Here is a 16345-nt window from a genome sequence, read left to right on the forward strand (position 1 = left end):
GTGAGAACTGCATATTCAAGCTCTTTCAAGGGAAAAATGGGCGGCCTTCTACGAATTCTTGCTGTTGTCATCAAGTCTCCCGCCCCGGTTTAGGGAAAATGTCCGTACAATGCTAATCAGCATTCGTTATGCAGGGTTTTTTGCAGAGCCCCGACTTTCCGGGTGACAAGGTTATAACTAAGTTCCTACGGATCCCTATGCACCTCAACGACTAGGTCATGCTAGCAGCGGGCTTTGTTTATTACACTGCGGGGTCTCTCATAGCTGATTTGTACTCTAGTACTGTCGTTCATGCTTCCTCTTCGTCGTAGGTCGCTACTTTTCAACGTCCGCTAATGCAAGACGAAAAATAACGGCAACCACTTCGAACGCGAAGTATTCGTGGTCAAGAGCAAGAGCGCGAACTCGAGTGCCGTCCTAAATCCAAATAGCAGCGGTATAACGATAAGTCGAGATACCATGAAGTTGGGTCCTTGTTCCGGTGCCTCTGCAGTAGCAACTCATGAGCCATTTGACTTGGGTGCATGTTAATTTGCAGGATGAAGATCATATTAACCACATCCTAGCAATTTACAGAACAGTGAGTGTTTGGCCTCGCCGGTTTAATGAGCAGAGCCGACGGTCTAGTCCTCCTTCATTGCCTCGCCTTACTATTGTGTATCCGTCTTGACTTCGGACAGACAATTTTCTAATGGTATGGTGTGTTATTTCCTTTTCTCCTTCTCGGCCTTCTTTTTTGGAGATTGCCAGAATGAACACTTCTTCAGACGTGTCTTTCTCTTTCCGTCTTTTCCCCAATTCGGTTTGCAACGGCCTATCTGCAGTCCGTTTAGCGCTTATGGTGCTTTCGGCGAAAACACGGTCTGTTGCACCTTTGCTGATATTTTTCTATGGGGATTAGACGGCATGAGCTTAACAACTGCCGCGTATTTCCTAATAAGCCCTTTTTCTTCGGCTCTAACAAGGACAGTAGATAGAGGAATTTAATTCCAGCTCAGTTTCAACGATTGTCTCTGGGTTTTTCTCCGGAACAGGAGTACTGCAGGGGAATGCAGTTTCCGTCCCCGTACCAGCAGCCAAATCACTTTGTGAGAGTTATTCGTTCTTTGACCTTACGCATCCTGGCGACCTGTCGGGTATTTCATTCCTTGCTGCCTTCTTCGCTGGGTGCTGCGGTGAGTGACGCATTTTCATTCTGCGCCCTAACGCAGCCAACTGCTACTCCTCGGTATTATTTCACCAATTTTTGTATACTATGGAAATCATACCAACGCATCCTGTGCAAGGAAGCGGGTCGCAATAGACAGGAGTAAGGGAATATACACTTGAGGACAAAGCCGCCATCCCAGGTTTCGCTCGGGCGACGCTGTTTGCTAATACCAGTTCAATGTACATTGTTCGAAGGTGTTGACTCCTGATACACGCCACAATTACCACCTTGGTAAATATAGAGTCACATCACCCCATCGACGTCAGAAACAGGAACAGGAAGCTCTGGACGATTCCAAGGAATTCCAGTGTGTCCCGACGTGTACCGATCACTTGCAGTTCACTCTTTCTCAAGACTAGGAGGTATACTGCCAACTAGGAGGTCAGAATTACTCATCGAGATGACACTCTATGTGTCGTTAGCGACCCGTTGAAGATGCACTTCAACTCACCCCAAGAAAAGTTTATACCCTTTTTCCGCTGATCTGCACCACTTCTTCTACGGGTAGATCACTCCGTCGGCACCCTGGAATAGTGGGTACTATTTTATGGGTGTAACCCGCAATGAAGTCATCGCTCCTTTTGAAAGAGCAGTTCCATCGCTCTGTTATTGGTTGTAGGGTGGTAAGCTATTGCCTCGGTTTTTCTGAAAGTCCACCAGAGACAGCTTTAAAACACCTTATCTAAAACTGACTTCCATAACTGATCTTGGATACGAAGCTAAGCAATAACATATATCTTTAGTAGGCAGCTAAAAACTTTTGGTCAAAACAAGGGTAAGACCGTCGGAATGAAATCACATATGGTATTCTGGATATACAAGGTTGCCGTGAAGTTCGTCCTAAGAAGCACTAATATGGCGGTCAAAGGAGCGGCAGGATAAGCCATATCCGTGGACGTGCTGACCTTGCCTTCTGATCAGCACCAGTACCAATGGATAGATCACGCATTGAGAAAAGGAAACAAGTCCACTGCGGTTAATCCCGTGCAATGCGATATAGTATTCTGGGATACCTGACAAGGCGACTGGTCTAAAGCTACGCGTAACAGGGAAGAAAGAGTGCAAGCTTCTCGGAAAGTGATGAGAGAAGCTGAAGCACATTGCTAGAAAGTGACAGTGGTCGCGTATGCGTGATTGACGCGGTATAACCAAAAGAGGTGTTTTCCGGTACCATAAAAATAAAGGTTGTCAAATGGTAACCGGGCATCACTGTGGCATTTGCTAGAATGTTGTCGAAGTCAGCAGATCGACCCATAGTTGGAGATTGCTGAAAGCTGGAGTGGGTATGATCTCAGTCAACATACTCTTGGAAGAAATGGTGGGCGGGAAACGTGAAGAGACTACCTATATTACCTGGTTCCTCATGTGACTGAGTGGTTTAAACAGTGGTTTAAACAGTATCTACACCGCTGTGGGTTCAGATATCAGAAGATCCAGAGCGTGGGATATCTTATTGCTCGAGATTCGCAAGTGAACGAGGCGCTAAACACGAACTTGAGCCCAGAGAGTACAATTGGGGAGAGGAACAAGCCGAAGAAGGACTCGCTTGCGATTGGCTTCGTAATTGCAAATAAGGTGCTAGGAAACAAGGAGGAAATCAAACCTACCTTGTACTTTAAGAAACCACTCTGCCTGATCTGCAGCGGACGAATCTTTCTAAGTTTGACATCTTGATGAAAGAACAAATACAGAGAAACTTGTCTAACAACATCACGAAGATCTGAATATATAAGTTCGGATGCCTATCCATCATCGAAAGCGACAGTGGCCTCTCGCAGCGTTAATACGGGTATCGACTAACTCACTCTTCGGTGGATGCAATAAGCATAGTGGTGAGCCTGACAAAACTGCGCCATGGTGGCACTGGATGTCAAAAATGTATTTAATTCCGCTACCTGGGGCCGAATTGAGACTCATTGGCTAATATGGATGTTAGTGGATATTTTGGCGATTATGATTGGGAATTATCGCGAAAAAATAACTTCCAAAAAGTACATCGTCACAGCGGGGGTACCACAGAGCTCGGTTCTGGGTTTCTTGCTGTGAAATGTTGTGTATAATGGAGTGCATATGCGTCCCGTCCCAGAGGAGGCTACGATTTTATGCTTTGCCGATGACCTGGCTGCAGTAAAACACCTGGAGGATGTAGAGGTTTACGCGACGGAGATGATGAGAGTGGTAAATACCTGGCTAAAAAAGTCGGATTGACAATGGCGGACGAAAAAAAGGGAAACGGTCCTAATAACGAACCGTAGAAAAAAAAACATCGGAGAGGTGGAAGTCGATGCATATATAGTCGTCTATCGGCTATTAAGCATCTAAAGTATTCATGTCAAAAGGCAGCTAGCGCCAACACGACACTTGCAAGAATGTTGCCGAGTGTCACTGCAGAAAATTGCTTTTAGCCGGACTGGTACGGTTCATATTGCGCTGCGCGTTATCTGTGTGAGCGGAAGCGCACGCAAACTCTGAAAGATTGATGCAGATCAATTTGGTTTACCGGCTGATAACTTTGAGGGTTTGCAGTGTAGTTTAGAACCACATCAGATGAGGCAGTATTGGTGGTGGCAGGCATGATCCCAGTCAACATTCTGGCGCATGAAATGAGTGTACTATACGTATGGAAGGGCACACAGAACGCAGAAATCCACCACGGTGAGAGTCACATAATTTCTGGCAACGCAGATGGGACGGCGGACGCACAGGTTCATTCCCAACATTAGGGTATGGCTTGGATGGAAACACGGAGAAACTAATTACCACGTTATTCTGCGCCTCATGGGACACGGTGAATGTTACAGGCAATGTCTACAGCGTTTTCGAATGGATGATTCGCCGAATTGTCCTGGATGCAGTGGCACAACGAAGGATGCAGAGCTTGTGATGTTTCACTGCCCAAGGCTCGCGATGGAGAGAAGGAGCCTGAACCAAGCGCTGAGAGAGAACGTAAGCCCGGAGAGTATAGGTGCGGAGATGTTGAGGTCAAAGGAAAACTGGCTTACGATTTCCTCCGCAATTAAAAAAATAGAGAACGAGCTGATAAAGGAAGGATCTTTAGTGGGTGCGAATCCCACACGCGCCTGCTCTAACTCCGTCGTTTATGCCGCGGAGCTGGAGCGGACGTGCCTTTCTAAGATTTTCAACCTCTCTGTACGAACAAGAAAAAAAAATAAGTCCGAAAGGGGGGAGTTTATATATCTCCTGATTTTTTTAATTTGGACTGCTTCGGAATTCCCTGCATAGCTTTATGTTTACTTTAAAGCGTGTCCTTTCTGCTTTCCTGAGCTTGTTACTTCAAGGCAATTTATCATTAGAGTTGATAATCCTTTGTGGTTACGTACATCGAACGTACATCAAAGTACATCAACAAAACAAACAAACCGTTCCCCCATATGCTGGGTGAACTGAATGTCTCTAGCAGCAGAAATCAAAAGCAGGCAACGTTTCAGACTCAAATTACCTTAGTTATATAGCGAGCGGAGGAGAATGTAAGGAAGTCAAAATAAAAAGTTAATACAGTTTACAACCATTTTGATATTCAGCAGAAGACATGGAGGTTTACGTGTTCAATGTGCTCCTATCACTTAAAAATGAAATATAAGGAATCCATGTCGAGACCATGTTGAACAAGCGAAATTTGCGTTTATACTCGACAACAACTGTCTAAAACTAAACTAAGTCGAGGAGGAAAGACGACAAGAAGTCGCTAGCCATAAATCGATATTCCAGAAAGGACGAGGGTAAAATACAACATAATGGAAAAAAGATAACATACGTCCGCAAATAATCACCACAGCAAAAAGGCACGAGAATGGAATACGAGGTGAAAAACAGATCACGTCCAATGCGGCAAAAAAGAGAGGATGACAGGATAACAGGTAGAACCGACAATATGGATGTCTTTTGAAAGCCAGCCGTCGCTTTGGGTAGCAGGAAATGGGACCAGAATAACAAAGCATAAAATGATGAGAAATTTTCGTTTAGTCTCAAACAGCATCGTACAATAATAGCGCCGAAATGTTTCAGTGAGGCAGGACACAAAATGGAATGCTATCTAATTTTGGCCACCAAGGACATTGTCACCATTCAATATTCCTCCCTTTAATCCCTTTTCAGCTGAATCCCTTTCAAAAAAGTGTGCAAATAGTTACTTAGTGTACTTACTGCTTCCAAAAATCTATAAATCGATATCCATCCACGTGTCCTGATGTCTGATGCTGTGTGCATGCCATCAATGGCATTCGCCAGTAGAACGGCAAACCACATATTTTCAGGATCTGATGGAAATCCTCCTTCGTCACTTGATTACCCGGCGACGAATCAAATGCAGATTTGAGTCTTTGAACCATTGTTTCCGTTGCAATTGTTGGCAACGGTTTGCCATGTGGAAAGTGAAACCTGAAAATAGAAATCAGAAAAGGATGCTTTAGTGGAGTCGAGGTGATGTGTTGAGGACGAAATGTTACAAAGGACCAAATAACAGCACATGAGCTTTTACATTTATGTGTATCCAGGAAAGAGAGAGATTAAAATTTTGCTTTTGAATCCTGATTCGATTTAGCATTTAGCATTAAATGAATGTTGGATTTTCCGGTCACTGAGTTATAGGGAATCCACTGGGCAACAATTAGTAAATTAACGGATCTGGTGAATGGGTTACAACTGCTGCCATGGCCTGGATGTTCATTTTTCGGAGGATTTGTAAACAGCGATAACATGAAATGTTAATGACGATGTGGAGTTACATTTGGTTGCTGATGGTTTGCTGCTTGAACGATTTACACTTTACACTACTCACCTTTCGATTTAATTGGGACTCATCAAATTAAAATGATGAAATAAATAGTTTGGGACGAGTAAACTCAGTAGAAATAAAATATTGTATAAAATTCAATAAAAAATTGCAAGAAAATGCGTATGTGTGATGATAATAGAGAGAAAATGCTTGATGAATCTCAAAGTCCCATTTATAGACAATCGTTATCGGTTAAACTTTTGAGGTCATATTTACAGCCAAGTTCCTACAATTGGGTTAGTTTGAAGTGATGGCATCTACTGGATCCTAAAAAGCCCACCTTAGGACTTGTTCTCCTCTCTTGCTTTGAACTTGAAATTACCTCCTAAGGACGGGATACTAATCGGAGTTGAGGTGTTTTTCATAGCAGAAAAATCCTGCGAAAGCGGTGATAATCACATAGAATCGCTAATGGCAACATTCTGATTGTGATGGGATTATACGAACGTTAAAGTGGGCTTTGATAAGACCTTGCTCGGGCGACTTGAAGAAATACAACGACAACCATATGGCATGATAGATTTCGGAAACTTTCACTGCCTCGTCACATTGTCCAGGGCAGACTCTTCCATAAGGTTAGGTTTCAATTAATTCACATCAGAATTTAGCGATATGACAAGCACTTCTACCGGTCTCAAAGAACGTTATCACTTGATAATCACTGATGCACAGCATCCGCTACTTATTACTAGACCGGAGAGCCTTGACCTGCCAAGTCCGATACTAGAAGCCCGTCCTAAGTGGCTGCCTTTCAGTAGTAAGAGAACTAACTGGAGGCAACTTGTCGTAGGGAGGAAGCTCCATCAGGATGATTCTCTATAGAGAAGCAGCTCTATAGAAACCACAAGCCAAGGTGTGACTACCGTGCCTAAGGCGAAGGTGTAGCTGTGCAAAAACGAGCTCTATCGAGATCGAACTATTTTATCCGATAAAAAAAGCCATGTCAGCTAATTAAATTTCGATTGTGACGATCTAATCCTGAGTCCAGACTCATAATCCCAACTACTCAGTGCAAAGAGCAACAAGCAGTGATCGGCTGACAGCGGGGATATATGGATGGTAATTACCACCTGGTGGGGTGCAACGCGCCAACCAGCCCTTCTCCGGATTTCCTGAGATGACTGCACTCCTTCTCCACTGTTTTGCGCCAAGTGCTCTTGGGGCGACCCACTCGCCGGCCATCTTGGGAAAGTGGACTCCATTGTATGGCGTAGCTAGCAATCCTAGCAATCCTGACCCCTCCTTAATGTGCGACCTATGCACTTACACTTCCGCCATCTGATCATAGTGCGTAACAGTGCCAGCACTGTGCGCCCATCAAATTATTTATTTGTGATAGTATCATCTCCGATTATACGACGCAAGCAGGTGTTGACGAAGACTTGGAACTTTTGAGTAACAATGGGAGTCACTTCCCATATAGCAATACAGAAAGAATACTAGCACAAAACAGTCTCAATTTGAGGTTGAGACAAGGCAGCAGATCTGCAGATAGAGAGGGTGTGATGACTCGCCAAACAGAGAAGCTTGCTTTTGTTGGTGTTTCTCTTCAGTCCAACTCTACCTGCCTCTCTTTGCTAATCCAGAACCATTGGTCCAAGGTCCATGACCAAGGGAGAAATCAAATAGATGTCATCAGCGGAGTCGAGGTGTTGGCAGAAAGATGTCATAGTCTATCCTCTAGAAAAGGCAGCATGAACAACGTCACCAATAATAATAATCCATCTAACTCCGCCGTAGCCGGTCCCAAACCCGGTTGTGAAAGGAGGCGGGATAGATAACTTCAGTATGAATGGCTGCACACCATCGCCATCAGAGAGTAGGTGCGTAGAGTACAGGAACTTTGCAGTCTTGCAGATTACTCACTGAGTAAGCTATCACCACACCTGGCAGTTAGGTGTAAAATGCAAACCGAAAAATGAAGAGAGGGAGAAATTTAAGCTCCGGTACTGATAACCGGCGGAAGTCGTCTGACTTGGTGACTAATCGTGCGGCGGTTCGACGTCTGGGCGCTACCATGACCAGGAGCATGCTCCCCCTGCTACAGCTGTTTCGCCATAATCTCTGGCGACCACTTCCGCAGGTTCGAGTAGGCAGCGGAAAAAATGGACCGAGGAAATGAGCCTCTTTATGATACGATCCTATTACGAAATAACGGCGGGGGCAGGTATAAAATCTTATCGCCCTTTGCAGCATCAGAAATTCGTCGAAGGCTTTCCGTAATTCACGCAAGTGATTATGAAGCGAGTCACAACCACGACCGCTTAATTACTCGCAGCAGCACAATCCCGGCCGCTAGGGAACGTGTTCGACTTGAGGTGATCATGGAAACGAAAGACCAAGAGTCGATTGGAACAGAGGCGGCGGGATCAACAACACCACCCCGCACTGCGGGCAATAGTTTTAGTACTCGCCGAAGCACTCTTCTTCACCGTCCGGATTCCAAAGAGCGTGTATAAAATTCTCGTAAATGGATCCTTTCCATAGATCAGGTATTCCCAGGCTTTATGCATCTTTAGCAACTCCGGGAATTCTATCTCAAATCAACGATGAGACTGCATCTCGACTGTATGCTTATATGTCGGTGCTGCAACTATAATCACTTGTGTATTGTGATGCAGTTGCGGTTGAAAAATTGCAAGGTTAGAAGATTCGCTTTCGCGTTATTGGCTTGAGTGACCGAAGAGATCCACCATGACAAACTCGTCTAGAACGTTGGCAGAATTCACTAAGACAGGACATTGCTAGACTGATTCAAATCAGCACAGGCAGATGGGTGAGAAATAAAGTGCAGAGGATTTACTGGAACAATCCCATCTCCTGTGAAACACCCGTTGTTGAAATTTTGGACAATTCTGGAATTCCGGAAAACAGAAACTTCCTGCCATATGCGGTCGATTACGACGGTATGATGAAAATCACTCCAGACGTGTCCAGAATGTAACGTACGCGAGGAACCAGCGCAGTTTTTTCAGATCACTCAACGAATCCCAACAGAGCGTCAAGAGACTGCCGTTTTCGGTGACGGAAGCGAAAGAGTATTGGGGTGCACATCGGGAGTTGCCCACCCAACCTGATGAATGGACTACCGTCGAAGCCACCTGGGACACCACTACACCTGGCATGGATTTTGCGGATGTTACTGAAGAGGAGGTTCGACGAACCATAAACAGCTCGAAGAACTGGAGGGGCCTAGGTCTGAATCGAGTGCAGAGTGATGGTACAAAAAGTTCACCAGTATACATCATAAATTAGGTCATGAGTCAGCATAAATCAGGTCATGAGTCAGCCGGAGGAATTTTCACCCCTCCTTACTGCGGGGCTTACCTACCTAATCCGGTACTGGACCCCGCAGACACAAGACCGATTACTTGCTTACCAACTCTCTACAAATTCAAAACGTCTATTATTGGTGGAAGGGTCAATGCGCACCTTGAGGGTAATAACATTCTTTTCGAGGAGCAGAAGGGCTGCCGCTATATCGATCATACCAAGGCTTTTGACAGCATCCCGCATATCTCGCTAATAGATGTAGGAACATCTGTAATGCATTGATCCTAAACTAATAAAGTTTTTGCGACAGTTATGGAAGAGTGGTACACCACCTCATTTGTGTCAATACCTTCTAGGGAGATTCGTTGAGTCCCCTATGGTTTTGCATGGCACCGAACCTTCTTTCATGGCTACTGAATGATGCTAGAGGGCAAGGTTTTGCAATAACATATGGCTTACGTGCTAAGTGCGAATTGATACTCTTGATGTACTTAGATAACATCAAGTTGTACGCCGGTACTGACGACCACCTTAGAAGTCTGTTGCGACTAATAGACATGTTCAGCCGTGATATTCGGATGCAGTTTGGAAGGAGGTAGGGACGTGGTTGACGTGACGGGACAACATCACCGCCATGTCGACTCACTACGCCCTTATTTTTACCACAAAGAGCAGACGAGTCCCTTGCATGTCTGTAAGATAGACCGTGGATTGACTCCACCTTACTTGAAAGATCTTTTTCTTCTTCGTCTTCTTTTTCTACCATAGATATTGCCCTTATAGACTTTCCGGGTGGGATCATCCTCATCAATACGGATTAAGTGACCCGCCCACGTAACCTATTGAGCCGGATTTTATCCATAACCTGACGGTCATGGTATCGCTCATAGATTTCGTCGTTATGTAGGCTACGGAATCGTCCATCCTCATGAAGGGGGCCAAAAATTCTTCGGAGGATTCTTCTTTCGAACGCGGCCAAGAGTTCGCAATTCTTCTTGCTAAGAACCCAAGTTTCCGACGAATACATGAGGACTGGCAAGATCATTGTCTTGTACATTAAGAGCTTTGGCCCTACGGTGAGACGTTTCGAGCGGAACAATTTTTGTAAGCTGATATAATCCCTGTTGGCCGACAACAACCGTGCGCGGATTTCATCATCGTAGCTGTTATTGGTTGTGATTTTCGAACCTAGATAGGAGAAATTATCAACGGTCTCAAAGTTGTATTCATTATCTTTACTCTTCCCGTTTGACCAGTGCGGTTTGATGTTGTAGGTTGGTTGGTTTTTGGTGCTGACATTGCCACCATATACTTTGTCTTGCCTTCATTGATGTGCAGCCCAAGATCTCGCCTCAATCGCCGCCTGCTCGATCTAGATGAAGGCAGTTTGTACGTCTCGAGTGGTTCTCCCCAACCGCGATAGGGAGCCTAAAATACCCCTAAAATTGTTAAACTTAAAACTGGTACCCATCTTTCAAATCTTAATCATCGTCCCCCTCTTCCACTCTCTTGGAAAGATCTCGGTTCCCCCCCCCCCCCCCCCCTTTTGGCGGACACAACAGTTTGTTGAAACTCAACTGACCTTATGGCAAGTTCTGTGCTCGAACAATGTGCCACCAATGACAAGGCAGTGGAAGCTGTAGAAATTCACAATCTACCTCCAACACCGTGCTTTTCCATCACATGCCCGAGAAAGGTGTTGTCAGAGCCCACCTTTGTATACAAATCGTCGATCACGATCATAATTTCATCTTTAGGAAGATTCTCCTAAACTGCCTGTAATTGTTCGAACGTCTCCTTTGGTACATAGCCCTATACAATTGTGGTCCTCCTTAATTTGGGCCGGAATCTTGCAATCTGTCAGAAACCGGTTCCCAGGTAAATGGAGCGCGACTTGAAATAGCCGTCATAAACAGCTCGACACCGGATTCAAGTTGTACAAAGCAAGCATTGTGAGGATTCCCATCACCGTTGTCGAAAAACGTTCGCACATTGCAGAAACCAATCATAGTCCGTTTTTGACAGCGAAAGGTCGTTGCCATGAGGTCAGTCCCTATCCGAGGCGTTGTTGCCGTTCCAGTGACAGTAAAATGTCAAAATTTGCAGGTTACTAGTCCACAAATTTCTATCCATTTTAGTGGCCTTTTACGGCAAATAGGAGAGACTTTGAGTGTATCCTTAAACACCAACTCATAGGGCATCTGTGCACCAGAAAGGCTTCAATTGGGCAGGTACTCTGAGATCAGAAAAATTCGAACGATGCTTGTTATACTTCACAATGCAGTGTGACCACTTATTAAATTAACTACTGGAGGTGATTCGGGAAGACTTCTGATGATTGGACCCCCAATAAAATGTATTCGCTTTCGTTCACCACTCTCTTCTAACTTTATGTATTTCTACTAAGAATATAGAAATGGTAATATTTCCTCCGTCAACTTATCTTTGCAGCCTATATTCATCTTGAACTTACTAGGAGCTGAAAGTGGTGCAGGCAGACTCCACAGACTGTTGTGGCCCGTGGCACTTAATTCAAATGGACAAAAAGGTCCCTGCCCGGAAGTTGCAATATCTATGGCAAGAGCCGAAGCGCAGGAATCTGCCAAGATGGTAAGAATTTGTTGATTGGAACGAACTAGTCAACCTAGGCGTAAGACCAAAGCATCCGGAATTTTTCATTGTACCAGGACCGGACACCGGTTGTCGTTCCGTTGATGATGGGTTTTCCAGAGTGTGGAGGAAGTGAACATCTGCAGAGGAAATGCATGCCGCTACCTTCCTCTCAGCAGCATCGGCGGTACATATTATAAGGTAGGACGAGTCTGGCAATACCCCCTTCTGGTACTTTTACCTGTAAGCTCAGATATTGGAGTTTTGTTGTAGGACAAGTAAATTTTTCTCAATTTAGCAATTTAGCACAGACTGTAACCCAATGCCACGTGGAATCAGCACCTGGGAAGTGCGAGTATATTCCACTCACATAGGTAGCGAAGTCAAAACCTCGTCTGTGCACTTTGCCGACCTATCCTGTCCCCTTTATTCTTTTCATTTTGATCTTGACCATGGAAATCGCAACTCTTAGTCTTTAATAGCGGCTTTACTAAGTAAAATATGTTATGTTTCCGTTTGGAAGCGGTTTATCGAAATAAACCTCAATCGTTGCAAAGCCGCTCAGGATTTACTTAGACAAACCATCCACTGACACAGACTGACATGGAGGTTGCCATCGTAAGTGAACCATACAGGAACCTTCATGGGGGCGCATGGATCACAGACCCGACCAGTGGATCTTCGAAATGGGGTTGCGGTATGCAAGCTATACAATGCATCATAAGTCAATGGGCCAGTGGCTTTGTGTGGACAAAACTAAGCGGCGTGTTCGTGCGCAGTTGCTATGCCCCACCCCGTCTCATATTTCGTGAGTTTCAAGACATATTGGACAACCTTGTTCACGATGCAAGGGGACGAAGCGCCAGCGGAAGCGCCGATAGAGTTGTGATGGGACAATTCAGAGGCCGGTCATCCCCACAGATCACCTGCCTCATTCTGTTGTTGAAAATTATCCAGGAGTTGTTCCCACAGCAAGAGGTGGGCGCTGACCTTTGAGAGATCTCTGAATGGGGTGGCAATTCCTGCAGTAACCACAGGTATGCTATTGGAGATCTGCAGCAGAATAGGCGACAACAAAGCTCCGTACCTGGATGTAATATCACTAAGTTCACTAAGTTGTTCGAAGCGAAGGTGCCCAAAAGATATTTCCTGCAACATGGAAGCAGCAGAAGCTGATATAGCTGGCTAAAGTTTGAAAACATTCAGGTGAGCCATTCTCTTACAGATCCATATGTCTTCTGATACTATGGGTAAACTGTTGAAGCGACTAATCTGTAATATGTTGCCCTCGATTGTCGAGATTGAGATTGTTGAGTCTTTCAGATCGGTTGTGTGTGTTCCGTACAGTCGAATCAACCATCTATGCCATCAAATTGGTAACTTGCTTGGCCGAAAATGTAATTCATGGAAAGGGTACTACGAGCAAATATTACGCGGTGTTGACCAAGGACATGAAGAATGCATTTAATTTGGCCAATTGGAGGCTTATACAAAAGTCCCTAATGTCGAAAGGTGTCTCTAAATACCTCGCTTGTTGTTTGCAAGAACAGGTGTTCTGTAATGACACCAATGTAGGAGCCCAGGAGTACATTGTACCCTCAGGTGTACCACAGGGGTCCATACTAGGTCCACTGCTGTGAAACATCATGTACAATTATGTACTTAATCTTCTGATTTCGAAGTAGGCCTAGGCGGTGGGTTACGCTAATGACATAGCACTAGTTGGGGTCGCAAAGCATCTCCGAGTTGCTGAGTGGCACTGATGTGAAACAATCAGTGCAATCAAAACATGATTAGAGAGCGCTGGGCTGACACTTCCGTAGGAAAAGATGGAAGCGATCCTCATCACCAAGCGCCATAAGAGAAATTATTGGGAATCGCATCATCACCTCTAAGCCGGCCATTAACTATTTGGGAGTGGTGATAGATATAAGGCTCAATTATAAGCACGACATAAAGTTACTTCCGACAAAGCATCCAGCATCAATATGACTACAGCAAGAATGATGTTGAATGTAGGAGGACCGCGGCATACTTGCGGTAGTGCGGTAGTGAATTCCATCTTGCTGTATGCAATCCCAGTTTAGGAAACAATCCCGTTTGTTTTGTGTAACCCGCATAAGCTGAGCGCCCTAAGGATGTGCTCTTCCTACAGGATCGGCTCAGATTATGCGGCATTTATCATCTCGTGAATGATGTCATTTTGGCAGACGAGATTGCGAACATATATTGGGTTGGGGAAAAAGAAATGTCGTATTTTGTCAATAGATGGCGACACTTAAACATATCTTGTGTTGTTCTTATCGCAACGGGTCATACTATACGGCGATTTGAAGACGACAATCTGTGCTACAAGTGTCTTTTGACAGTGTTGTGATCGTACGTTTCAGTCTCAAGTTATAGCGCGTTAATGATGGAGTCCACCAAGCAAGAAATTCGTCATATTTTACGTTTTTACTACCTGAGTGGCCCAAACCATCGCCAAGCCTGGATTGACGGCCAGGAAGGTTTTGCTGTGTGTTTGGTGGGATTGGAAGAGAGTCATCCACTATGAGCTGCTCAACTATGGCCAGACCCTCAATTCGGTCCTCTACTGTGAGCAACTCGACCGTTTGAAGCAGGCGATTGACCAGGAACGGCCAGAATTGGTCAATAGGAATGGTATTGTGTTCCACCAGGACAACGCTCGGCCTCACACATTTTTGATGATCCGCCAGAAGCTACGGGAGCTCGGATGGGATGTCCTATCGCACCCACCGTATAGTCCGGACCTGACACCAAGTGATTCCTTGATCTCTTCCGGTCCATGCAAAACACTCTTGGTGCTACTAATTTGGCCTCAAAAGAAGCTTGCGAAAACGGGCTGTTTGAGTTTTTCGGAAATAATGAGGGGATAATGAAGTTGCCTTCTAAATGGGACCAAGTTTGCGAACAGAACGGTGCATATTTGACTTAAATCGGATAATTCTAAGTATATTAAATAAAGCGTCAAATTTCGATCACAAATACGACATTTCTTTTTCGCCAACCCAATATAACGTCAAGTCCATCTCTTTTTTATCGCTGGTGAAAAAGTCAGAAGGAGAGAGATCTATAGGTAGATGACAACAGCGATGAGGCCAACCAGAAAGGGGTAGTTGGACATACAGGTTGACCCCTGGCATCGGGGAGTGGCAGGAGAGGAAGCATGTTGGGATCAATTATAATCTCACTCACGTTTTTCATGAGCCATCGAGGATAGCGTTAGTACTCCTACAGGTAGAAATTGGGCACCTTACCTGATTGTGCTAATTGCGATGACGCCTCGGAGGAACCAGCACACGTATTCTTCTAATGCCCGAGGCTCGTGAAAGAAAAGCGACACGTAGAAGAAACTCCAGGGGAAATGCTATCACCGGAAAATTTTCTCTGGAGGATGTAAGTATGCCAGGAGGATTGAAATGCGATCAATTCTATATTGGTTTTCGCATTGCGAGTTTGGAGGCAGCGATAAAGGTGAATGCTGCCTCCAAGATAGTGGAAGATGAAGCAGCATTCGTTATTGGAGGAGTGGAGCCAACTCAACTGTAATTCTCAAGCATTGTAGATTAACAGCGAAAAAAAGGAGAGATCTATGAGCAGAATGAGTCTACAGGCCGATCTCTTGTTGATATCAAACCCGGCTTTTCATGGAAACTGCAGTATACCACCTCCTCTACAGGTTTAAGGTCCAAGTTGCAATGGAGCCCAGGAGGAGTGCAGAAAAATCTAGCTGGCCAAGGATATCAGCAAGGGTTATGTGTGCCTTCAATAGAAAGAGAACCTAGTTAGACTGAGCTAAATTCGGTGAGGCAGGAGGGTCAGTGCTTTTAAAGATTTTCAGCTCAGTTAAAAACAAAAGATTTGGATAAAATTGTGATTCAATCAGAATTCTAAACAAAAAACGATGTATCTGAGTACAGAGTCCATTGAATCTTCTTAATTTGACTCAATTTTCCTAGTTATGTGCAACTCATAGCTTACCGGAAATAAACACGCTGGGTACGCGATAACTGTTAGTAAGCTTTCTTACTAACGAAAATTTACTTAATGGAATGTGCTCCCTTAAATTGACTGCAAGTGAATATTTGCTACGCTTCCACATATGTATGTTTCCGTGCATGTTATCCGAGTTAAATTGCCTGAAGCTAAAGTAAAAATGCAGGAAGTTGGTCTACGCTTCGTAACAACTTCAACCGGATTACACTGTTCCCGACTACGGATGTCATTGAGAAAGAAGAAAGCGCATGTTTCTAATTATGCCATTCACCATTCTTATTTACGAGCAAAGTTCTAAGAGCTGAAAAGTTGTTCACATTCTTCATTTTTGTCTGTTTCCGTCAACAGAAATTCTAGATACGTACGAATCTCAGCCGCAATCTTCCCACGTACTTTTCCTCATTCCAACGTGTTCTCTCCCCCGGAAAAGCCCCTGTCGG

General features: G+C 44.7%; 1 protein-coding gene across 6 annotated transcripts in view; it reads right to left on the reverse strand.

The window, feature by feature from the left end:
- The window catches only part of LOC119660530 (mucin-5AC), a 304327-nt gene that overhangs the window by 23066 nt on the left and 264916 nt on the right, over positions 1–16345 (reverse strand). For all 6 annotated transcript variants that reach the window (XM_038069154.1, XM_038069158.1, XM_038069157.1 and 3 more), the window contains one exon: positions 5375–5608. In XM_038069154.1, coding sequence (XP_037925082.1) covers positions 5375–5608 — 234 coding nt within the window. The remainder of the gene's footprint in view (positions 1–5374; positions 5609–16345) is intronic.

Source organism: Hermetia illucens, chromosome 6 (assembly GCF_905115235.1).
Source record: "Hermetia illucens chromosome 6, iHerIll2.2.curated.20191125, whole genome shotgun sequence".
NCBI lineage: Eukaryota > Metazoa > Arthropoda > Insecta > Diptera > Stratiomyidae > Hermetia > Hermetia illucens.